Source organism: Geotrypetes seraphini, chromosome 6 (genome assembly GCF_902459505.1).
Source record: "Geotrypetes seraphini chromosome 6, aGeoSer1.1, whole genome shotgun sequence".
Taxonomy (NCBI): Eukaryota; Metazoa; Chordata; class Amphibia; order Gymnophiona; family Dermophiidae; genus Geotrypetes; species Geotrypetes seraphini.
In genome coordinates, this window is record NC_047089.1 from 38228080 (window position 1) to 38254688 (window position 26609).

General features: G+C 41.1%; 1 protein-coding gene across 6 annotated transcripts in view; it reads left to right on the plus strand.

Moving 5' to 3' along the window:
- The window catches only part of ATM (ATM serine/threonine kinase), a 191004-nt gene that overhangs the window by 41358 nt on the left and 123037 nt on the right, over window positions 1–26609 (plus strand). For all 6 annotated transcript variants that reach the window (XM_033947802.1, XM_033947805.1, XM_033947806.1 and 3 more), the window contains 14 exons: window positions 2474–2643; window positions 3772–4143; window positions 5313–5507; window positions 11312–11407; window positions 13838–14063; window positions 16045–16170; window positions 18271–18396; window positions 20040–20129; window positions 20915–21086; window positions 22577–22776; window positions 22874–22956; window positions 23049–23204; window positions 25064–25139; window positions 25328–25458. In XM_033947802.1, coding sequence (XP_033803693.1) covers window positions 2474–2643; window positions 3772–4143; window positions 5313–5507; window positions 11312–11407; window positions 13838–14063; window positions 16045–16170; window positions 18271–18396; window positions 20040–20129; window positions 20915–21086; window positions 22577–22776; window positions 22874–22956; window positions 23049–23204; window positions 25064–25139; window positions 25328–25458 — 2219 coding nt within the window. The remainder of the gene's footprint in view (window positions 1–2473; window positions 2644–3771; window positions 4144–5312; window positions 5508–11311; window positions 11408–13837; window positions 14064–16044; window positions 16171–18270; window positions 18397–20039; window positions 20130–20914; window positions 21087–22576; window positions 22777–22873; window positions 22957–23048; window positions 23205–25063; window positions 25140–25327; window positions 25459–26609) is intronic.

Consider the following 26609-nt stretch of genomic DNA (forward strand, 5'->3'; position numbering starts at 1 on the left):
TTGTGGGTAGAGTTGCTCTTAGTTCAGCGATTTTATTTTGAAAGAAGTTGGCTAGGGTTTGTGCCGATGGAGTGGGCTCGTTGTCCTTTTTAAGTATTTGTGTTGTATCGGTTATTGTTTTTACTAGTTTGAACAATTCTTTGCTGTTTATTTTTGAAGTACCAATTTTTTTTGCATAATGCTTAGTGCGTTTTTCTTTGATCAGATTTTTGTATATTTTCATTTTTTGTTTCCAGCTTGGCTTGTCTTGCCGTTCGCCTAATTTTTGGACTAAGAAAAAGTGACCACATCAGCCCCTACTATAAAAAGCTGCATTGGCTACCGATAGAAGCGCGAATATTATTCAAATTTGCTTGCACCTGTTTCAGGCAAGCCTGGGGACTAGCACCTTCTTACCTACAAACTCACTTCATCCTACACAACCCCACCCGAACAACCAGAAACAAAAACATCTTTGCATACCCAAAGATTACAGGCTGCAGATATAAATCATTCCTGGACAGAACCTTTAAGTTCCAAGCGAACAGACAGCAAATTTGGCTGAAAAACTACATAAACGAACCCAATCTGACATACAACGCTTTCCGAAAATCGATCAAAACCGCCCTTTTCGCCAAATTCATTGACTAAAACTGTCCCCTCCCTCACTAGGACTTCCCCCCCTGTAAATGCCTTTTTTCTTTCTCTCAAGAAGCTCCTTGCATGTATTCAGGTATTCTCTACCCATAGAACTCCAATTAACTCGTAAGTTTCCCTTTTAGATTATTGTTTAGTATTCAGACTCATTGTATGGTATTGTACTTAGACTTATTGTACCGTATTGTATTTAGACTCATTGTAATGTATTGTATTGTATTGTTATTTAGACTCATTGTATGGTATTGTAAGTAGACTTATTGTATTGTATTAAGACCTTTTGTTATTCGCTGAATGTCCAGCCTTCTTATAATGTAAACCGCCTAGAAGTCGACTGACTATGGCGGTATAGAAAAATAAAGTTATTATTATTATTATTATTAATTCCAGGTTTTGACTCTTTCAGCAAAAGTGTATTTTCTCATATTCCTTTGTAGTTTCATATGATGATCCCCTCTCCTTGAGCTTTTTTTTTAATGGTACTTCAGTGACACCTGCTAGATATTTATATAATCAGAGAGTAGATTCCAGTTCCTCAGAGTCTGTTTATGGCTTCTAATGCAGCTGTGTGCCATTTTGATACCTCTTTTTGAGTTGACTTTGTGATGCCCATGTCCTTTTGTGTTTGTCTCCAGAACTGAATACATTTCTCATGTTGGAATCTTATCAGAGACTTGTAAAGTAGTAATACTTTTCTCAGCTGAAGTAATTGTAGATGATACCTCTCTGGTTCCTTTCTTGATGAGTTAACTTTAGTACTTCACACTCAGAAAAGTATTTGACCTTTGAATTTCTGAATCTCAAATGTTTAATTCTAGATTAATTGTCATATTTTTGACAATTTTTTCCAAGTTGTATACTCTTCTTTCATCTTACCTAGTTTTTCTGGCATGTGTATTGTAGCAGATTTTCATATCATCCACAAACAAGCACACTTTTTAACTCTTCCCCAGTATCACTTAAAAGCTTGAAGAATGGACTTAGAATTGATCCTTGTGGCATGCCACTCATTATGTTCCTTTCTCAGAGCAGACTTCACTGATAGCTCACTTGCTAACAGTGTCAAAATCAGGAGCCTATCCTGTCGGTTCAACCCTTTTTCCTTTTTTACCAGGATATATTTACCACCTTTTTGAAGGAATTCATTCAAGGTAGTATACAGAAAGAATAGGTCAAGCATAAGCTGTAGACAATTATAGCAGTAAAATATTCAAATTACAATCAAAGTGTGGTATAGTATGCTACATTACAATGTCAACACAATATATGGTAAAACATTTTAATAGACTGCATAGGATATAAGCAAAGATGGAGCATATAGATAAGATAGAGTTGCAGGAGTAAGAAAATAAGGGGACTAATTTAAAGAAGTTGCATATGAGATCAGAATGGTGCTTGAAAATTCTTTTGAATATTGACCTCTTAATTTTTTCTGGGTATTGTGAATTCTGATTATTTTGTACTAGGCACTAAAATGATACAAAGAAAAACTTATATATATATACATACATACATATATATATATATATATATATATATATATATATATATATATATATATATATATATATATATACAGATATATATATATACAGATATAGATAGATAGATAGATAGATATAGATATAAGTTTTTCTTTGTATCATTTTAGTGCCTAGTACAAAATATATAGATATATATAGATAGATAGATAGTTAGATATACAGAGATAAATATAGATATAAAAGTGATGATTTGGTATGTCAGTGACATGCTGCTTTGAATGGAACTTTATTCTATAAGAAAAATTTGATTATCTATGTATAAGACCGTTCTTTTGCTTATTTTTTTCTCAAAGTTGTTTACTGAAGACACCAGGGTACTGGAAGTAACTCAGCTATCGTTTGTTGCACAAAGAGAGTCTCTTGATGGAGCAGCACCAAACAAGCGGAGGAGGATTGAGCTGGGCTGGGAGGTGGTTCGAGAGAATCTGCAGAGATCTCATAATGATTTTGATATCATACCTTGGTAAATGGACTTCTCCTGATTCTTGTTTTGCAGATATTATCTTTAATTTATTGTATTGCAAGGGCAGTTTAAAAGTGATTGATTAGTTTATCGCCACTAAATTGTTTAGACAGTGAAATCCTAAAGGTAATTAATTGCACTTTGAAAGCACTACTGAGACTGGGAAAGAGGATTAAATATTCAAAGCACAAAATATATTGAGGTGGAACCATGGATGACAAGAGCAAATAAAACTGACTGGGTTACAAAGATCGTGAGGTTTGAGGTCTCAAAGTAGGTAGAAACAAGGAAAATGTGGCTTTATAAGTAGTATTAATCCAATCACCCAAAAATAATCCCAAAAGATAATCCTCTCCTTACAAAGCGCTAGAAATGTTGTAACCCTGTCCGGGAGGACCACCAGTCAGTCTGGTTTTCAGGATAGCCCTAATGAATATGTACAAGGCAGATTTGCATGCCTGTCACCTCCATTATATGCAAATGTATCTCATGCATATTCATTAGAGGAATCAAGAAAACCCTACAGTAACTACTGCACGGGAGGTGAAAAAGACTTCAAGCGCTCACAGGTTCTGCCAATAGATTCAATTAGTGCATTACCTTTCATGTGAGCTATCAATAGACTTAAAAAACCCCTCCGGGTTTATTTTTCCAATTTTTTAATGTGAATACTTGAAGTCTTTTTCCCCTCCCGGGCAGTAGTTACTGTAGGGCATTGCAACGTTTTTAGCCCTTTGTAAGGTGAGGATTATCTTTTATTAGTAGTATAAAACATGATACATTCAATGCTAGCAGACAGAATCGTTTAGACAACCCAGTCTTCCTTGTTTTACATTTTCTCTTTTTATATAGGAGCCACTACCTTTCTGTGTTTTACTAAATTTTGTTATGCCATTGGTATGATAGCCAGGAGCAAAGTGTACCCAAATTCAACCCCTGTGTTGATGTTCAAAAGACGCCTACATGCGTATCTCCCTCTTCTTTGGTTTATAAACACTGCAAACAAGACACAATTTCTGTTTTCAGATATGTTTCCTAGTAGGTTAATATCTATTTCTTCTTCTGTCACTAGAGCTTTAAATTGGTTCCATTTATATCTAATCTTTATATCTTGTTTTAATATTCCAGGTTACAAATTACAACATGTCTGATAGCAAAGTATCCCGAGAGCTTTCCCAGCAATGAGCTTACAGCGGTACTGACTGTCCTGCACCAACTGCTTTCCCAGCAGCGTCGTGGTGAAAGGGCCCCCTATGTACTGAAATGCCTCATGGAGATTGCTATCTGTCAGAACCAGAAAATGGATTTGCAAACTACCCATAAACTAGAGCTTCAAAAGGTGTGGGCCAAAATATGGGCTGTTACCCTTCGAAGCATAAGTTCTCAGCAAACAGAAACAGAAGGCTTTGGCTTGCTGGAAGCCATAATTCGAGGAGGTTTGGTTCATGTAGACAGAGACCTATGGAAGATATTTTCTGGATCTACATGTAAACCTTCAAGGTAGGTGGCAGAAGGCAAAGGGTCATGCATTTGATATACCACTTTTCTGTGGTACAACCAAAGTGTGGTTTACATTTATTATATGCGAGTACTTTCTCTGAGCCTAGTGGACTCACAATCTATGGGAGGGTTAAGTGATTTGCTCAGGATCCCAAGAAGTCACAGTGGAAATCAAACTCAGTTCCCGGGAAATGGTACTAAGGAGTGTTAATTGTCTTTTGTTTAGTAATTCACGTTAGTTAAACTGATTTCCCTGTTTATTGAAGTCTTATGTAAACCGAGTCGAGCCCCTACTTCAGGAGATTAGGTATATAAATCTAAGGCTTAGATTAGATTAAATTAGACATTAATCTAACCACTTCTTCACTCCACAAAGAAGGGAAAACTGAAGGATATCATTATATTTCTTCCATAATTACTTGTACACACATATTTTTATTTTCTCCAACATACCTATATTGGATGCCTCAGATTCCTTGATAAACCACATGCTGGCAGAATGGCCAAATATGCAACATTTTCAGATGAGTCTACTGGGCACTGGCAGAGACTGGTTGGAGATTGGGGATTTTGGTGCCCTTAATCACCCAGCACCCTCAGCCAATGCCTCACCTTATCCAGTGGTTAAGCTGGCCCTGTATATTACTGACAATTTCCTCTCCTGCCTATCGGCAATTTTGAATACTGCCCTTTTATTATAACTAGCTTAAGTAAAACTTTCTACTGAAATGTGGAAACCATATGTTATATTATACCACATGATGACATCCTTATTCAAAGAACAGTATTTCAAGTGTAGGGCATTTTATAGTGAAGGTAGAGTCCCATATGCTGAATGTGGCAATTTTTTTCAGTGACCAAGGCTAGGTAGGTGTTTGCTAAAGTCATTTACTGAACATCATTGTTTTATAAACCTGTCTTGGGAGCCCCCACCCCCGCCAGTCAGGTTTTCAGGAAATCTGCAGTGGTTGTGGATAAGAAGGATTTTCAAACACTGTCCCCATTATATTTTCAAGTTTATCTCATGAATGTTCATTGCAGATATCTTGAAAACATGACTGGATTGGAGATCTCTCAGGGCAAGTTTTACTTATTAAACTATTAGGTCTTTCATTTATGATTTAAAAAAGTATAATCTTTTGATATTTTTTTTTCTTTCTGTGTTCCAGTCCTGCTGTGCACTGCCTGGCATTAGCATTGACTTCCTATGCACTGCCAGAAAACTTGAAAATAGAAACGGAGACAAGTATTTCAGATGGAACCAGAGGTTACACTTTAAAAGAGTTAATAATGCAATGGCTGCTCTTCTATCAACTAAATGAAGATACGGAAGAAAATCCAGAACCCTCACCTGTAATCTGCAGGTTATTATATTGCAGAACTAAAATTATATTGCTGAACTAAAATAGGTTTTCTTGTCTAAGCATGTGCTGGGACCAGATTTAAGTTTTCATGTATTTGTTACAAAGTAGTTTTTGGTATGTCACCAGGCTACTTGCTCCCTCGTTTTTCTTTGAGTCACTTTAACAAGAATACACGGAGAGTACATCTGTTTACATACCCTTCCGTAAAATCTTGTCACTTCAAGAGGTTCCTCGAGAGAACGTTTTCATTTCAGGCCGCCAAATTGAATACATGACTCGGCAAAATGATGTTAGAAGCTGCTTCTTATTTAGATTTTAGAAAAATGCTAAAGACACAACTATTCAACAGGCTGGTATCTTAAAGTTCTTTGCTTTTTTAACATATCTTTCCAATTTTATTCATTTTAGTCACATGTTTATTTTATCTTGATGTATTTATTAGAATTATATGTATTGCTTTCCCGTTGTTAGCCGCTTAGAACCTTCCCGGTATGACGGCATATAATAAATTATTATTCTTTAGCACTCTCCAGACCAGTAGAGGTTAATCTTTACGAATGGGTATATATCCAATCATGACCAGCAGGTGGAGACTGAAAACAAAACTGTGGGACAGTATCCTATATAATAAAAGCTTACCGGCGCATGCACTGTTAAAACAGCATGATCCCTGCCGCTGTGGTGTGTGATCTGTGGCCGTGTTCCATTTAGGAACCCGGCGGCAGGGAGCATTCTGGCCCCTCCCCTCCTCCCACCCTCACTCACCAACTGGAAGCGCAGGCAAGCTCTCTCCCTGCCCGCGTCCTCAGCAGGGAATACACCTCCCGCCCTCGCTCACCATTGCCGCCGCTGATCCTCCTCTTCAGGGCAGCCTGTGATCGTGGCCAGCTTTAAAGAACTTCACAGGCCGCTCTCCAACCTCACAGGATCGCGTCAGAGGGAACGTGCTACCGAGTTGGAGAGCAGCCTGCGAGGTTCGCTAAAGCCGGCCACCACAATTGCAGGCTGCTTTGAAGAGGAGCTGGGTAGAAGACGCCGGGATGGAGGGAGGGTAAGAAGGGGATCAATACACGGGGCCAGGGGGAGAGGGAAAGGGGGCTGCTTTGGAGGGAGGGGTATGCTGGGGGGAGACAGAAGGGGCCATGGAGAGATAGGGAGAGGGAAAGGGGGCTGCTTTGGGGGGGAGGTGTGCTGGGGACAGACAGCTTTGCTTTGGGGGGAAGACAGAAGAGGCCATGGAGAGACAGGGAGAGGGAAAGGGGGCTGCTTTGGGGGGAGGGGTGTGCTTGGGGCAAACAGCTTTGCTATGGGGGGAAGACAGAAGAGGGCCATGGAGAGACAGGAAGAGGGAAAGGGGGCTGCTTTGGGGGGAGGTGTGTGCTGGGGGCAGATAGCTTTGCTCGGGGTGGGGGGGAAGACAGAAGGATACAGACAGCAGCCAAGGAGTGAGAGATAAAGAAACACAGACAGACAGATATATCTATTCTAGCACCCATTAATGTAACGAGCTTAAAGACTAGTATAATATATTCCCTTCTCTATTTATATCAGTCTTCTTTCAGTCTCCAGCAAGTGTTGAGTGAGCTGTACCCATCTCCCTTGGTAGGGCTGTTGGAATTTGTTTAGGGGGTTTTCTAGTCCCTGTTTTTGGCCGGACAGAGCTTGGGTGGGCCCTGTTTGGGGGTCCGTCCGACCTCAGGGGTGTCAAACCCGGCAGGTCTCGAGCGGGGTCCCTCCCCCCAATTCCTCCACCTCCCCACATTTTTTTAGAGGAGCCTCAGCAATAAGCCTTGCCCTCTAAATCAAGCAAGGCATATTGCTTTGCGAGCCTGTGGAGTCTATTCTGAAAAAAAAAAAAATCCTGAGGTTGTTTCCCTTTAAGAAAACTATATTTTACTGTATTTTTTCATCTAACCGGCACTTTATTTCTAGCTAGGTCGGGTATGGAGCAATGAGCACTTCAAAAGGGAAAAAGTGCTCCAGACGCGAGGCACTCGCGGCTGGCCTGTGCAAGCGGTGTTCAGGCCGGTGCGGTGGAGGAGCTTCGTTGGCAGCGGCTGCAGGCGCCCAGAGCTCCCCACTGATGGTACCTCGCAAGTCGGCTGGGAGCAGTGGGGAAGCCCGGTCTTCCCCAACCGCCCATGGAGGGATTCCCCGAGCTGTGGACGGTCGGGTTGCAAGGGATTTCCTCTCAGCTGATTTTTTGACAGCTGATGCCGACTTGCCTGTTTTAGCGGCTGGGACTGTTCAGGCTTCTCAGCCGCTACAGGCTATGGAGGGAGCATTTTTGGCGGGGAAGTTGCCATTTTCTCAGTCTGGCCCCTCCATTTTGTCTGCAACCTCGGGTGACCTTCCCCCTGTATTAGAAAAACAGAGGCAGGTTACTGCTGGGTCTCCTGCTGTGGCAGGGAGTCCCTTGAGACCCCTGGGGTTTTTTTTCCCTGATTTCATTTTTTCTTTATGCAGAGCCTATTTTCAGGTGGCTGGGGGTCATGGATGCACCCAGGGGGTTTTGGCGAGTGGGGTTTCCTCCGCGCCCCCTGTGGCTTTTCCTCCCTCATCTGCTGTGGCGTCCTCTCCTCCTCTGCCCTCGTCCAAGCGCCCGTGGGTGTCTTGGGGTGAGGATTTATGGTCTGAGAAGCGTGTCGGCCTGGATGAGGACCTGGACCCTTTTGAGGATTTCCAGGACCCTCTCGAGGGGACGGCCGCTGGCGGCGGGTTGTCGGGTTTCCTGTCCTCCGGCGAAGAGGCGTCTGTGGTGCGCCTTTTTCAGAGGGATGAGCTACCGGACCTGATTCAACAGGTTTCATCGGTGTTGCGTTTTGAGGATGCGCCACCGGAGACTCCGTGTGTGGGGGACCCTCTGCTTAGGGGGTTCCATACCGTTTCCCGCTCTTTTCCTATGCATCAGGAAATTCGGGATATTGTACTGGCACAGTGGAAAACGGCGGAGGCGCCGTTTCGTTTGGCGCGCGCCATGGCTTGTTTGTATCCCATCCCGGAGGGGGATCGGGCTGTGTTAAAGTCGCCAGTGGTTGACGCGGTGGTCTCGGCGATTTCTAAGCAGCATACCTTGCCTGTTGAGTGCGGTTCTGCCTTGCGGGACTCTGAGGAGCGCAAGTTGGAGACCATTCTTAAGCAGAATTTTCAGGTCTCTGCTTTTGAGGTCCAGGCGGCTATTTGTGGGGGGGCTGGTGGCTCTCGCCGTGTTTCGGTGGGCTGAGCGTTTCCTGGATTGGGACTCTGATGACTGGTCCTTGGTGGATCAGGAGGTGGCAAAGATTGAGATGACTGCCTCATTCCTCTCGAATGCTCTTTATGACTTGCTGCGGATCTCGGCTAAGTCTATGGCCTTTGGCGTGGCCACGAGGCGTATTTTGTGGCTTCGCGGCGGATGCAGCATCCAAAGCTAAGCTTACTAAATTTCCCTTTCGGGGGTCTTTTTGTTTGGTGAGGACTTAGATAAGTTGCTTCAGACTCTGACGGACTCTAAGGTGCCTCGTCTGCCTGAGGACTGTGCCCGCCCGGCGTCTAGAGGTGGCACTGCCCAGGGCATTTGCGGGAGTTCCACAAGTATCGCCCTGGGCATGGGGCTGCTTCTTTCCAAGCTCCAGGGTTTTCCAGGGGTCGGTTTTATCAGCGCATGCAGCCCTTTTGGAGGGCTGGGAATCCCTCCGTCCTGCACAGTGACGCCTTGCCGGAGCCCTCTTTGGTTCTGGTGGGGGCCCGGCTGCGCAATTTTTTTTCCCAAGTGGGCCGAGATCATGTCCGTTCAGTGGGTCCTGGAGGTGGTGCGGGAAGGCTATGCCCTGGAGTTTGCCCGCTCTCTGCTAGATCTTTTCCTAGCCTCTCCATGTCAGGCGACTTGAAAGACATAGGCCTTTCACCAGACCCTTCAGCGCTTGCTAGATCTCAAAGCAGTTGTTCCAGTGCCCCCTCAGGAGTGTGGCACCGGCAGGTACTCCATTTACTTTGTGGTGCCCAAGAAGGATTTGATGGGGGTCAACAGGGCTCTCAAGATTCCCTCTTTTCGCATGGAAACACTGTGGTCTGTCATTCTGACGGTTCAGCCGGGGGAATTTCTCACTTCTCTCGATCTGACAGAGGCCTACTTGCATGTTCCCATTCGGGCCTCTCATCAGCGCTTCCTTCTCTTTGCAATGTTGGGTCAGTGCTATCAGTTCTGTGCACTTCCCTTTGGCCTGGCCAAGGCTCCCCGGATGTTCACCAAGGTGATGGTGCTCATCGCGGTGGCCTTGCGGTCGGAGGGCATTCTGGTGCACCCCTACCCAAGATCTTGCACATTAAATTTAGAGCGGGTTGGATGTTAGCAGTTACGCATGGATCCTTGACGAAGCGGAAGCGAAACATGTCGGGTCCTACCACTGTATTACTTGATAAGATAAGTACATACTTAAATAATACGATTAAAGCACAGAAAGTTAAAAAAAATTTTATTAAATATTTAAAATTTGTTGGGACCAGTGAGGAGATATACACCCAAGAGCTCCCCGTTTAGAATTTAACTAATAATGGTGGGAGGTGGGTGGTTCTGAGGTCCATTAACAAACGTTATGAATATCTGAAGTGAAAGTAGAATTAATGGAACACTTAGAGATATATTCTTGGTAACGGATATTGAAGAGAGACAAGTTGAGTTTCAGTTCCAAGATTAAACACACAGCCTTTATTAGGTGTTGCTGCTAGGGGAGACATTAAATTGGAAGCAGACTCCATGGGTCCCAGCAAAGTGCTATGCTTTACAGACTACTTGGCTAGAAAAAATACAAACCAGATACTGAGTGGATTTAGCAAAGAGTATAAATATTCTAAAGTTGATGTTGTAATGCACAAAGGAATAAATGACATGGCCAGGCATGGCATGCCTGTAGTACAGAGAGCTTTCTAGAAGCTGGGGGAAGGGTTGAGGTCCTTGATAAGAACACAGACTTTGTCTGAAATACTTCCTGCCTATGGAAAGTGTGAGGAAACACTATGAAAACAGAGAAGTCCAATAGATGGCTGAAAACCTGGTACCAGAAATAAGGCTTTAAATATATATAGGATGGGCAATATATGGACAAATAAAAGGCACAGGAAGAAGGATCCTTAGTGAGAAATACAGGCAATACATTTCTAGGCATTTAAACTAGAAGGCAGAGGAGCTAAATGGAAGCAGATGCACTCCAGAACTCACCCACCACCAAAATCAAAACCAACAGGAAAAAGAGCAACAGTAGTGGAGAAAGAAGTAGAATTGAAACAAACCCTCTTAACAACTCACCTATCAGCAAGAAGGTAGCTGGGGAGACTAGGCAGAAGGATAAACAGCAGGCGAGATGGACAATATGTAAAGGACTAATGGAAAGAAAACTATCAGGTAAGATCTGATTTTTCCTTCTTAGTATGCTACCCCGTTTTCTCTTAAATATGTCCATTTTTACTACTTACCCTATATTAATAATCAATAGATTCTATGAGCCTGTTGTCTCAAGAAGAAAATAACTCTCTGATAGAAACAAATATTTCCCTTCAAAATAGGAACTCTTTTTTTTTTTCTTTATAGTGCCAAATGTAAAATCGGCCGTTTTGTTTATTTTACAGATTGTTCTCATAATCATGCTTTGCTGCCCTTACATTTTATGCTGTTCATTCTTATGTCTTTTGAGTTTATTGCTCTTCACGTTGTTATATCTGTCTTAGGGCAAGTAAATTAAAACTCTACATGACGCTTCATTGAGACTTTACACTGATTTTTGCATGACATTCTTGCTGATCTGAAGCACCTTTGCCTTTCATTACAGGGATTTTCCCCATTTGCTTATACAGAAGATTCTTGTGAGTCTAGCTATAAAGGATTGTAACAATGCAATGAGGTTTTTTCAAAACATGACTGAGTGGTAAGTCCAGAGTGTTACTCGTTATCTATAATAATAAAACCCTAGAGCACGCATGCACTCTTGAAACTTTGTGATTCCTGGCGCCGTGAGGTGTGCCTCCGTGCCGAATTCGATTTTCGAACACGGAGGCAGGCCAGAACACGGAGCAACTCCCCCCTTGCCGCCTCACTGCTGCCACTGATTCGGAGGGGGGGGCACAGGCGCACCTGCCAGCATCTTCCCTCTTGCCTGCTCACCCGCCCACCGCGGCTCCTCTCTCGAATGGGCCGGGGACCACGGGCGGGCGGCCCGCATACAGGAGGCTGCCGAAACACACCAAGCGTCCCCGGGGGGGGGGGGGGTAGAACGGCAAGGAGGGAGTCAGAGCAGACCGCAGAGTCTGTCGGTGCCTGCAGGCCACGGGAGCTTCAGGCGGATATTGGTGGAGGGCAGAGTTGTCGGTGTCGGCTTCAGGCAGATGTTGGTGGAGGTAAGGGTTGTTGATGGACAGGGGAAGAGGTGCTGGTGGACGGGGGTGGGGCAAAAAAAGGAAGGGAGGCCTACTGCTGGACAGGGAAAGTAGAAAAGAGGTGCTGCTGGACAGGGGAAGAGGTGCTGATGGATGGGGGGTAAAAAAAGGGAGGACTACTGCTGGACAGGGGGAGTAGAAAAGAGGTGCTGATGGACAGGGGCGGCAGAAAAAGGAAGGGAGGCCTACTGCTGGACAAGGGGAGCAGGAAAGAGGTGCTGCTGGACAGGGGGGAGTTAAAACAAAGGGAGAAGGGCTGCTGCTGGATAAGGGGAGCAGTGAAGGGGTGGTAGTGGATACAGAGGAAGAAAAAGGAAGGGAGAATGGACAGGGGGAGCAGGCAAAGGGTGGTGGTGGACAGCCGAAGAAAAAGAAAGAAATACAGAAATAGGCTAAGGAGAGAGAGAGAAAGAAATAAATACAGACACACACACACACATATTCTAGCACCCGTTAATGTAACTGTGGTTATATTTGAGAGAAAAATAATTTGCAAACTTGTGGTCCTTTTACTAAACTTTGCTAAAACGTGGTCTGCGCTATTTGTAGCATGTGGGTAACACACATTCTGAGGCCACTTTTTAGTGTGTATCTAAAATGACCGCAACTAATGGCCACACTCTAATTTTGAAATTAATGCATGAACCCTTACTATCACCAGTTTTGTAGGCAGTAAGGACTCTCATGCTAATCCTGTGCTAATTGGTCAACATGGCCGATGCCCAACGCTAACCAATTAGTGCAGAGCACGCCTACTTTCCACCCCCAAATATGCCCCCATGCTAAAGAATAAAATGTATCTCTTAGTTTGTGGGTGGCACACACCAAGCCCAGGGTTAATGTATGGCTCCTGAGTGTGGCACACACCTAGCCCAGGGTTAATGTATGGCTCCTGAGTGTGGCCCAGTAGTACCATTTTTAAGTGGTGGTACATAAGAACATGCCTTACTGGGTCAGTAGCCCGTTCTCATGGTGGCCAATCCAGGTCACTAGTACCTGGCCAAAACCCAAAGAGTAGCAAAATTCCATTATCTCAGAGTAAGCAAGATTCCAGAACCCCAAATAGTGCAACATTCCATGCTATTGATCCAGGGCAAGCAGTGGCTTCCCCATGTCTTTCTCAATAACAGACTATGGATTTTTCCTTCAGGAAATTGTCCAAACCTTTCTTAAAACCAGCTATTCTAGCCGCTCTTACCATAACCTCTGGCAAATGCGTTCCAGAGGTTAACTATTCTCTGAGTGAAAAAATGTATTAGTGCTTACTGCCACTTAGTTAAAGGGTCTTATTGTTTTTTGTTCATATAAATATTTTCTAAACATAGACGGATATATAAAAAAAATTTTTTTTTTTTTAAACCAAGCCGCATTATGGAGTAAAGATCTAGAACAATTGCTCACACCTTCCACTTATGGGGAATTTAGGAAACGCCTAAAAACATATATCTGTTCCTGAAGTATCTAGACAGCTGACCCATTCAATTCTTTCTCTTCAATAACGGTTCCCTTGAACTGTTAACCACTATCTTTCACCTCTGTTAAGTTCATTCAGTTTGTACCTTCTTTTAATCTTTGTAAGCTGCATAGAACTTCACGGTCCTGCGGTATATAAAAAACTGTTATTATTATTATTAATTATTTCTTTGTCTGTTTCTCTTATTCTCTAAAGATGCATCTTGAGTGTTCACATTAATGGCCCTGCTGTGACAATAGCAAATGCCTTTTAGGAATATATGATGACAAATGCTGTATAAAATATACTAAAGGGCTCATTTTCAAAGCATTTAGACACACAAACTACTAAAGAAACCTATTCATAAAGCAATATTGTTAGTCTGGACCAGGGATTATTATTTCAGTGTTATTAGATGTCTAATAAGACATAGCTTCTGCTGTGTTTGAGAATGTATGTTTCATTTAAGTGTCCAGGATAAGAAAAGCAGAGAAAATATCTGGCTTTCAGAAAATGAAGAGATCTACCTTCTGACAGAATTTGATGAAGTAACTCTCAGCAATAGTCTGGCAGTAAAAATCACAGATAGAAAATTGACTCCTCCCTCTCTGACTGTAAACCAGAACTTCAAAGAAAAGCTGGACAATGCTCTCTTAGAAATCTCAAAGCAGCTTCTCAATAGCTACTCATGTGAGGTAAGAAGCAAATAGTTTCTAGTGTATTACATTTTGCTATACTGCCATTAATTTCTTTTTTTGTCTTCATATATAGTGGTTTATCTTTCAAAAGGCTTATAAAAGTGATTTGAGCTTGTAGAACAGTATATTAAATGCTCAAGTAGGCACCTATATGTGTGTATTCCTGGTTAATGTTCTAACAGTAGGTGCTTATAAAACACAGGGTATGATATTCAAAGCTATTTCTCTGAATAACTGCAGATAATGTCTTATCTGTGGCTAAGATAGCACTACTGAATATACTTACAGGTCATCTTTGTGCTGTCCCGATTGTACTGGGATGGAGGTGGAAGTTTTTCAGATAGCAGTGATAGTTTGGTTTAACTACCTGCATAAGTTTGACCAAGCAAATAAACATTACATTACATTAGGGATTTCTATTCCGCTATTACCTTGCAGTTCAAGGCGGATTACAAAAGAATTATCCAAGATGTATTAAAACAAGAACTTACAAAAAAAAAAAAAAATTGGTCATTTTCAAAAAGAGTAAGAAATGGGTAAGGTTATTTGTTTGGGGTAGTTGGCTTTAGTGAGAGGTGGAGTTTGAGACTTGCGGTATTATTTCTTTTTTTCAGAGTTTTCTTGAAGAGTATGGTCTTTATTTCTTTTCTAAAAGTCTTGTGGTCGAGGGATGCCGTCAGTAGATTGGCGATTTGGTTGTCTAGTTTGGCTGCTTGAGTGGCCAGGAGGCCATCATATAGTTTTTTCCGTTTGACCTCCTTAATTGGGGGGTATGAGAATGGGGTGTGAGTTTTCCTATGTCTGGTTGCGGTGTTGTGGATGAGGCGGTTATTCAGGTAGTTTGGACTGTCTCCATATAAAGTCTTAAATAGTAGGCAGTAGAATTTAAATTGTATTCTTATAAACGGTGGCAATATTCAAATTGCTCTACTTGGTATCTGAATATTATCTTCAACTTAAACTTTTGCTGCCTTTGTTTAAAACAAACAAGCAAACAGTAAAATGCTGACTACAGCGGCTAAATATTGACCCAATAGATTCTACTTTTATGCCATAATTGCAAAGATATTCCTGGGGGGTGGGACTGGCACTTTAGGCATACCTATTGATTTTTACCTGAAAGTATGGGACACATTTACTTCTGTTTTAGGCAAATGTAATTTCTATGGGAGCTGTTAGATAAAGTCACATGAGTTTCATTCTGCTTTAATCCACTTAGCTGATAGATAGTAACACCATTCAGCCTGTAGAGGTGTGATTCTCAACCCTGTCCTCAAGGCACACCCAGCCAGTCTGGCTTTCATGATATCCACAATGGATATGCATGAGATAGATTTGCATACCAATGAGACAATTCATCGTGGGTATCCTGATTCATAAATGACAATTGGGAGTCCAAATAGATTGCAAAATTCTGTTCCACCTGATTAAATGATTATGGCAGATATTTGAGAACTATATAAGCTTCTTGTCCTTTGTCATTTTATTTTGTTTCTATTTCATGACACAGACACTCACACTCCCAGCAGAGCAGTAGGGCATCCTAGAGGGCACTGCAGTGAACTTCATATAAAAGGTCCCAGGTACACATCTCACCATAACCCCCTTACAGTGTATGGTGAATGCTACTAAAGTCACCCAAAACCTATTGTACCCATTATGCCTGCAGGTGTCGCCTATATGGTGGTAGTTGTTAATGAACATAATATAAGAACATAATGCTCATAGGTACAATCATATTTTGCCATTTTTTAAAGCGTATCATTGGATTCCTGTGAAATATTGTCTAATGATGCATAAGACTTCAACAAAACGTCCAAAAGCCACTTTATGTCATTTTTTAAATGTTCTGCAAAGAACCCCTGTTACAGGTCAGCAATTTTGTTGTATTAAGTAGAATTGAACTGTTGGGCTTGACATGTATGATCCATACCGTTGTTAAAACTGAATTCACCAGTACTTTTGGTTTATATTGAAGACCTCTTCTGCAGAAAATCTAGTGCGATGTGCTGCTCTCTTGACTGGGGTTCTTGGGTGCTATTGCTGTGCTGGAATATTAACTGAAGAAGAAGCCTGTCAATCTGAGCTGTTCCAGAAAGCCAAGGTATCAACATTTTTTTAAGCTCCTCAGCATGATCCTATAGTGATCTTTCTGAGTGCACAGTTCTATATAAAATAAATTATACAATTTTTGAGTTCTAAGTCTTCGTAATTGGATGGGAATATAGAGAATCAGTTGGACTGCTGGATGACCATGGGGTAAAAGGGGCTCTCAGGGAAGACAAGGCCATAGCGGAGAGATAAAATTAATTCTTTGCTTCACTCTTCACCAAGAACATAAGCCATGCCTCTGCTGGGTCAGACCTGAGGTCCATCATGCCCAGCAGTCCGTTCAAGCTGCGGCCCATCAGGTCCAGGACCTGTATACTAGCCCTCTATCTATACCCTTCTATCCCCTTTTCCTTCAGAAAATTGTCCAATCCCTTCTTGAATTCCAATACCGTACCCTGCGTTCCAAGTGTCCACCACCCGTTGGGTGAAGAAGAACTTCCTAGCATTGGTTCTGAATGCCCTCTCGTTCTTGTAGTTGTCGAAAGTTTGAAGAATCTGTCCCTCTCCACTTTCTCTATGCTCTTCGTGATCTTATAAGTCTCTATCATATCCCCTCTAAGTCTCCGCTTCTCCAGCGAAAAAAGCCCCAGTCTCTCTAATCTTTCAGCATAATGAAAGGTTTTCCATACCTTTTATCAAATGTGTCGCTCTCTTCTGAACCCTCTCGAGTATTGCCATATCCTTCTTTAGGTACGGCAACCAATATTGGACGCAGTACTCCAGATGCGGGTGCACCATCGCCCGATACAAGGGCAGGATAACTTCTTTCGTTCTGCTTGTAATACCCTTCTTGATTATTCCTAGCATTCTATTTCTTAGCAGCCGTTGCGCATTGTGCCGATGGCTTCATTGTCATGTCCACTATTACCCCCAAGTCCCTTTCTTGGGAGCTCTCACTCAATAACAGTCCTCCCATTGTGTAGCTGTACCTCGGGTTTCTATTTCCTACATGTAAGACTTTGCATTTCTCTACATTGAACTTCATCTGCCATCTTGTCGCCCACTCCCCTAGTTTGTTTAGGCCCCTTTGTAAATCTTCGCAGTCCTCTTTAGTCCTAGCCCCATTGAATAGCTTGGTGTCATCTGCAAATTTTGTTACTTTGCTTTTTGTCCCCGTTTCGAGATCATTTATAAATACATTGAATAGCAGATGTGGGGGAAATACCAGTACCAGAAATGGTATTCAATTGTGATGAATTGGAGAAATTCAAATAAATCTCTGTAACACTGGATGATGTAATGGGTCAATTTGACAAATTGAACAGTAGCAAATTGTCTGGACCAGATGGTATACATCCAAAAGTGCTGATAGAATTGAAAAATGAACTTGCAGAGCTGTTGTTAGTAATGGGCTATTATGGATTAAAAATTGGTTGACAGACAGAAAACAGAGAATAGATTTAAATTCAATATTCTCAATGGAGAAGGATAAATAGTGGGGTTCTACTACTACACATATTCTTTAATTCAAATCTAATATACCCTCCCACTTCTTTTATATGGTTACTATACAGGATATTAAATGAATAGGGAATAAAATGTTTTAGGTAAAAGATCACTTACAGGTCATGGACCTGGGGGGCCGCCGCGGGTGCGGACTGCTGGGCTAGATGGATCCATGTTCTGACTCAGCAGAGGCGACGCTTATGTTCTTATGTTCTTATATCATTCTTTCACACTATTATGTCTTGTACCATGATGATTACCTATAAAAGGAGGAAAAAAGCCTCAGATCCCAAAGTCTTACAATATCTTAGAACTTAATTAAAAATCAGAATCTATTGTAAAACAGTTACTTAAAATATTTTTCGCTATAACATGTTGCCGGTACAATTGCTAGAAAATATGGGAGGCATAGATTATCATAATAGTTCTATAAATCTCAGGATTTTGCTGCTGTCCAAGTGATGTCAGCAGCACTGTATTTGTCTTCAATAGAAAAAAAAAAAGACATCAGAAGATGGCGTTTCAAGTTGATCACAATGTTTTGGAGCCTAGTGTGCCAAATGACTGTGTAAATATAATTATGCATATGTAAATATACACAGATGTGTAATAGAAAAATATTTACAAAGTGTTAATGTCTTTTCAGTCTGCAATGCATTATGCTGGTGAAAGTATTTCCTTCCTTAAAACTAAACTAACTGAGGAGTCCAAGATCATCTCACTGAGGAATCTGATAATGCAGTGTACAAACTGCATATACAGCTATTCCAAAGTAAGTCCTTAGAATATTGGAATTTACATTGAAATTCAGCATGTAACTTTGTGTATTCATATTGAAAGGTCACTTGGACACACAAAGTCAGAGGCGTGAAGAAAGTACAAGAAATTTATTATGGTATACCGGACTCTAGTGCAGTTAATAGCCTGCCTACTAGAGTGTCAGAAACAGGAAATACACAGACTTTTATGCCCTTTTTGCAAACTAATATATGCAAAAACTACAATTTTCATTTGTTACTTCTATAACTTTTCTACAATTATTATTGGTCCTAAGCTCACACTAGCAGGTCACTTATCTAACTCTTACAGTTCTAAATGTTAAATGTACAGAAGGGCAGGGTACATCATGGCTCAAACTCTTATCTATTTAGCTTACAATGTGGTAAGGCAGGGACATACATTTTAGGCAGATGAAGTCAATAGATTGTACTCTTTCTTCAGCTATGTAGGCCAGAGCAATATTTTAAACAACAGTTAACCATTTCATGACCCTACAATATTATTATTAGATAACAGTTGTTTACCATTCTCTCTTGGTGCCTGCAAAAATTATAAGTGCAAATTGAAGCTCTGCTGCTGTATAAATGAAAGCCTAAACAGGTGCACCCTAACACATTTATTTAGAATTTAATATTTAAAGAGAGTTTCCCCTAGTTTTGTGTTTCTCTGGAAACATAGTGATAGGGGGAGCACAGGTTTATTTCTCAGAAACTGCAGGGACTTCCTTTTCCCTCAGACACAGTGGATGCTGGATACCTTTCAGGTGTGTCCTAGCTAGGAGTTTTAGATTCACCCGCAAAATTTTGGATGTAGCTCTGCCTAAATTCTAGGACTATGCTTAGAAGAAGATAGAGCTAAACCACAGAGTATCATGTCTCGGGGGATGATGGTAAGCTTATTTTTTCTTATAGCAAGCAGTGGGAGCATCAAAGACTGAAATGCAGCCTGCAACTTTCATTAGGAAGGACATTAAAGGCTCTCCCTTCATCAGAAGAGATTGCAGTAACAAGATGAGAAGCAGCAGAATACGAGTTATGGCCCTTGCTGTAACAAAAATGACATTAATACCCCAGAAAATATTGGGGTACAATTTATGCCAATTTGCTGATTCCCATTGTGGCTGCTTGATATGCATGAAAGTAAATGATTTTGCTTACCATATCACCAGTTATCATCCTTGGTTCAATATCTACTGATACTGTAATTTTGGAGAGATCTTTGAGTAAAAGAATTGGTCTGCAGGTGGTTTCCTTTCCTTGTACATTCAGGATCAGTGCATTCCTTCTAAGTTTGACTTAAGAGGAACACTAAGTAACTGGAAAACATGGAGCAGAATATTACCACTATGCAATTAGGAAGGACCAACTCTATCCATTATAAGTGTCGTTTGTCATAAATTTAATTAATTGGAACATTTTTCAAGGATCTTAAATAAATTGCATATACCTTCCTCTCTATACATTCACTCCATCTTGTATATTTACCCACCTTCTGATCTAATAAAGTCCTCAAAAACCCATGCCTCAATCAGCCTCTGCCATTTTTATAACCTATATATAGCAATTGATGCAAACTGTATGAGGAATTATGGATGATTTATGGTAAGACAATCCCTATTTTTATTTTTTTACACAGAACAGTTTAAGCAGGATCAGTTCAGATTTATTTCTGTGCCTGCTGACATCGAGAATGGTGAATGAACTTGCTGAAATTTGTAAGCATTTAGTAAGTATGTTTTATTTTGTAATTTCAAAGCTATGTGTTTAATTAGCAGCCTTTGCGCAATATTGTAAATTCAAGGTGAACTGTAAAGATGACTTCCATAAAAAAGTGATAATTACATATGATTTTAAAGTGTTCTTCCAAGCCCATAAGATGCTTGTTATGCAAATTGGTGATTTTCTAGTTGGAAAAATCAATAAACAGAAAAATCCTCATTTTTAAAAAGAGGAAACTCGCACCAGATCTTCTTCATGTGGCTCAGTACTTTTAATTATTTTATAGTCTTTTATAAGCAAATTCATTTTATAGCTTTATCTGCAGGAGACAAATGTGTAAGTGTGTTTTGTATATGACGGTTCAACCTTTAATTGTAGAACCTCAGATTGCAGGGAAAATATCCATGTCTATAATATCTGTTTAATCAAGGTTCTATTGTGTTGAGTGGATGGATTCTTGGCATGTAGTAGGTTTTTTTGTTAATAAAGGAGTTATTTTCTTTTAATGTGAATATTTTTTTTTTTTTTGTAAACCACACTGATACAAGAAGGCTGGGTGGTATATCAAGCCTTTTAAATAAACATAAACAAATGTCAACTAGGTAGTTTGAAGGTTGAGTGTAGACTAATGTTTCCTTTATGTAATTTATTTGTCAATACAACTATTTTTTTAATGTTACATTTCATCACAGAGGTAAATTGTAAAGGCTCCAGTTAGGAAATAAGAGAAATAAATGGGGTCTCACAAATGAATGATTGAGATTTGTTCTCGGTCTTAATTACGTATTAAAGGTAGCCTGCACCAGAACTCCAAGTGATGCAGTTGAAATAAATATGGGAGATGACCCTGAAGATAACAGAATGGAGGAGGAGGAGGATGCCATAACCATGGACCTATTTGATGATAATTCTGCTCAAGACATGAATGATATAAATGAAGTTAGTGAGCTGCAAAGTATTACAGGTATGTGTGTGTTAAATGTAGAATTTTCCAATCATTCATCCACTGTACTCCTCAGTCTGTTTCTCTTGTGTTCTGTGAGTGTGGCTGAGCAGTTGTTTACGATCTCACAATGCTCCTAGGATTTAATTGGAGAAAGGGAGTGAAGGAGTTCTTGTATATATCAGCTGCTTTCGTCTTTCTTTGAGCGTCACATAAAAAATATTTTCTCTCATTTGAGATTTTGTAGGTAGAGTATGTAGCTATCAAATCAAACCTAGTAGCTATCCTACCAATGTATTAGTGAGCAAGTTTTGCATCCATCCTTCTAGCTCCCCATGCTTTCCCCAGATGGTACTCAGCCACTATTAATGTACTACAGTAATCATCTGATCTCTGAGGAGAAGGTGGGTAAATATACAAGATGGAGTGAATGTATAGGGAGGGAGGTATATGCAATGTATTTAAGACGGCTTGAAAGATGTTCTAATTAATTCAATTTATGACAAACAACATTTAATCATTGGTATAAAAAATTTGTAATAAATCAAACCAAACCAGATTGGCAGAGCAGGCCAGGACAGGGACAGCCATACTGAAGTCAGTTGTAGCAAAAAACAGAAGAAGTGAGGTCCAACCGAACAAAAGATGTGATAGAAAATATAATTTTATTTTAAAAATTAGCTTGTTAAAATATTTGAAACGGTCATGTTTTGGCAGTAATGTCTGCATCAGTAATGGAGTGAAAGGTGCGGTGTGTGTGTTCATGGAGTCACACGTTATCTGTGCATGTATATATTGCATACACTGGTAGTATAGGACTTGCAGATTCACAAGTGAGAGAGGATGCTGCCTCTAGGGGCAGGAGTGAAGGGGGTTCACTTCAGCCTCCATCACCCCCACTAGGCCACCAGGTAGGTTAGGGGGCCCTACTAAGATGGAGGGGGAGGGGAGTGGGATTGTTGCAGGCATGGGGTGGAGTGGAAGGGAGGTACTTAAGGTCACATGCTGGGGAGAGGGGGGAAGGAAGGAGAGAGTCACTTCAGGGGGGCCTGAAGGGTCTTGGAAAGCCTTAAAAAAGGTTTCTGGATGATAATGCTAAGGCCTGCATAGTTAAGTGGTTGAATTTATGATAGCTTTGAGCTGTCTCAAATTCATCCACTTAGCTATGTGTGCACCGGTACTTGCATACCTGTTAGCTCTTCTCCATTGCTATCCCTTAACCTGGCCACTTTTTTTTTTTTTTTAACCAGTCAAAGCCAATATTTAGCAGCACTGTCTGGTTAAATGCTGATGAATATAGCCTCTTCTGTCTGCCTGTCACTTTGAATATTGGGCTCTATATTTCTTTTAACCCTCAACAGGTGGTCCAATTCTAGAACCTTCTTTATATTAAAAAGGCTTGAATCCTTTGTACTTTGAGGAAATTTAAATGTCTCAATGCTGTCTCCTTTTTCCTGCTTCTCTTCCAGGTATATGCTTTGTTTTCACACTCAAAAATGCTTTCTTATTAGGTGCAGTGAGTCCATTAGCAGAGGAACATCTGACCAACCAGGACATGCTGCTCCTGGACACACTGAGGTTCTTGTGTCTGTGTGTAACTGCAGCCCAGCTACATTCAGTTTCCTTCCGAGCCCCTGATATATGCAGAAAACTGCTTTCACTCATTGACCATAGTATGTTAGACACCACAAAGTCCCTTCAGCTTCATGTGGTGAGTGTGGTGCAATTAAAAACTACTGCATTTGGCTGATGTGCAAAAAAAAGTAATAAAAGGCATAAATGGAAAAATATTTTGTTTCATATTGTAGTACTTAACCCTTTTAAAGGAGCTACCAGATAGAGAACACCTCTTGCCAATTGAAGATGTTGTCAAGCTTCTGAAACCTCTTCCGTAAGATAGCATTTCTGTTTAATGTTCTATATTCCTTTAGTGAACCCATTTCTTTCAGGTATGTTCTGATTATACATCTTCCTGTGTTTTAGAGACGTGTGCTCCTTGTATCGGCGAGATCAGGAGGTCTGTGTGGCTATTCTTACTTGCCTCTTACCCACAGTAGCAAGTCTGGCTCAAGGCCAGGCAGGTGCTGAAGAAACAGGCAATTCACAAGGGCAATTTCTGACTATCATTCAAGCCTTTTGGTATGTCTGATCTCTGTAGCAAAACTTGTATGACAAGCAGGATGTCTCTGTAAAACAGCTGTACCTTCTATCCATGGTTGTGACTGAACTGATATTTTGAATGTTAGTTTTTTAGAAGCCATGTATGTTAAGCAAGATTTAAGGAAGGCATTATATAAATGTGGCTTAACATGTACCTTGATTCATTCCAGATACTATTTCTGGGTTTGCTTGATATGCTCACCAAGTTACCGGAAAGTCTTAAGTTTAAAGTCACCGATGAACATGGCGGTCCAAAAAGATGTTCAAAGATCAGATGTATTTAAAAGAAAATGATAAATGGAAGAAATTGTCCTGGGAAATAGTGTTGTTTAATTTCTAAGGATAGATATTTAAAATGGTTAACCAGGCAGTTGTTCTTGCCTGGTTAACTCATGGTCACTAGAGCCAACCCAGATATTCAGCCAAATGGTGCCACTGAATATTCAGGTAGACCACCTTAGCACTATCTGGATAGAAACATAGAAATAGACGGCAGATAAGGGCCACGGCCCATCAAGTCTGCCCACCCTACTGTCCCTCCCCTCCCTTTGCCCTGTGAATAGATCCCATGTGTCGATCCCATTTGGCTTTAAAATCAGGCACGCTACTAGCCTCAATCACCTGCAGTGGAAGACTATTCCAGCGATCAACCACCCTTTCAGTGAAAAAGAATTTCCTGGTGTCACCTCGTAGTTTTCCGCCTCTGATTTTCCACGGATGCCCTCTTGTTGTCGCGGGACCCCTGAAAATAGTGCCAGCATGGTCCAGGGACAGAGTTTGGGTGATGCTAGTTCCCATATTAATCTGTCTGCATTAAACAAATGTTTGTGCTGTCCCAATTAAACTACTGCAACTTGCTCTATGCAGGCATAAGCTCCACCCTCATGCACAAACTGCAAATGATACAAAATATAGCAATCAGATTAATATTTAGTCTGAAAAACGTTGATTCCATTTCACCTTGTTACAAAAGCCCATACTGGCTACCCATTAATGCATGTATTACCTTCAAATTATCGTGCATAATGTTCAGATTCCAAATAAGACTTTGGTAGAACCTCACATAAAACTCTTCATCAACTCCTGGCCAGCATCAGTCAGAATACTACAATCATTTCTATTAATTCTTCCTTCATAATGCATATGAATAGGTTAATAGTCTCAATGTATTTGTATGAAATTCTGTTACGGGAAGGGAGGGGATGGGAGGGTTTCTATTTAATAATAATTGTTTAGATATCAGGTGTAATACATAATATTCAAGATATTATAGAATATAAATATGTAATGAAATGTTATATTTAATGTGTTATAAGAGAGTTAATCAAGTGTGTATTTATAAGTTTAATTCTTCTTTCTCCTAAAGGAGTTATCTATAAACACACATTTAATTCACTTTTCACTTATCTTTGCACCAAGCCATAGAACAACCTACCAATGTTTATCAAGACCAAACCCAACTACTACAGATTCCCAAAAAACATCCCTAAAAACCCTCCTCTTTGAAAACATAAACTCCGTTGATAGTCGTTTATGATGTACCTCACTTAGACTGTATATACATCATACTTATGCTCTGAACTACTAAAATTGACATTATGGCCCTTCAATACTGTCCCCTCCTCTCCCCTCTTCATTCTCTCCTAAAAGTAATTTGTATACTTAATGCTCCATTGTCTCTACCCCTAATTCTACTTGTACCAAATTTATTGTAAGTCGCCTTGAACCTAGCTAAGCTTAAAGTGACCCAGAAATTGAAGGTTGGATTAGATTAGTGGCAGTATCCATGAATCTGAACTGATAATGTTTTTTTTTCTGTACAATGTCATCTCTTCTAGGCATTTAAGTAAGGAAGGAAAGTGTACAGTTGCTGTAAGAGTGGCTCTCATGAACTGTTTTAAGACATTGCTTGAGGTGAGCTATATTGACAGTAATGAGTAGAACAGAATGCTTTGGGGATGGGGAGCAGTAAAGAGATTATCATTTGTTCAATGTGGCATCTATGAAACTTCCAAATAGTTAATCTAAGCTTTTGTAACTAGAAATAATTTCTACCATATGCTCATATCCCCTTTAACACTACCTCTCTGATTTCCTTTCAGGCTGATCCTCATGTGTCATGGGCTATATTGACCATAGATAAAGAGGATGTACCTGTGAGTGATATCTTCCCACAGTTCTTCACTGATAGCCACCATAAGGTGCGCATGCTTGCAGCAAAGTCTGTGAACAGGTGAATATAAAAAACCAAAAAAGTTTGTATGTGTTAACCTTATGTAGGTTGAAATATATCCTGACTATCAGAAAATTCTAATATGGTTCCAAGATATAAGTAACAACACCTGGAACTCTATGTCAGCTTCATAGGCAATACATCCGTGGTCAAAAAACTCCATAAACTTTATTAAACGCTCTTAATTAATTTCTGTTATACTCGCTTGATCTGTTTAATATATTCCAATCAAGTTGCTTCAAAAGTTCAAAAAACATCAATTCAAAGCCTACATTAATCAGCCAAAAGGGAAATCTATTGATTATGTAAACAGCAGTTTTTTGGTGACACTGACCGCATCTTCCAATATGTGGATTTCTGCAGTGACTTTTGCCTAACGGAACTGGAGCACACTCACAAATAAGTGCTTGGTTTTTTCTTTTTGGCTGATTAATGTATGCTTTGCATTGATGCTTTTTGAACTTTTGAAGCAACTTGATTGGAATACATTAAACAGACCAACTGAGTATAACAGAAATAATTAAGAGAGTTTAATAAAGTTTATGGAGTTTTTTGACCAAGGATCTATTGCCTATAACAACCTTTGAAGCTGACATAGAGTTCCAGGGGTTGTTAATCCCTGGGAATACTGAGGTCTTTTTCTCCGTTTTTTACTCTTAGTAAGTATGTGGTGTACCGTATTTTCGCGGATATAACGCGCGCGTTATACGCGTTTTTACCTACCGCGCATACCCCTCGCGCGTTATATGCCTGAGCGCGGTATACAAAAGTTTTTAAACATAGTTCCCACCCCGCCCAACGCCCGATTCACCCCCCCAGCAGGACCGCTCGCACCCCCACCCCGAACGACCGCTCGCACGCGCTCCCACCCGCATCCACGATCGGAGCAAGAGGGAGCCCAAGCCCTCTTGCCCGGCCGACTCCCCGACGTCCGATACATCCCCCCCCCCCCGGCAGGACCACTCGCACCCCCACCCCGAAGGATCGCCGACTTCCCGACAATATCGGGCCAGAAGGGAGCCCAAACCCTCCTGGCCACGGCGACCCCCTAACCCCACCCCGCACTACATTACGGGCAGGAGGGATCCCAGGCCCTCCTGCCCTCGACGCAAACCCCCCTCCCCCCCAACGACCGCCCACCCCAAGAACCT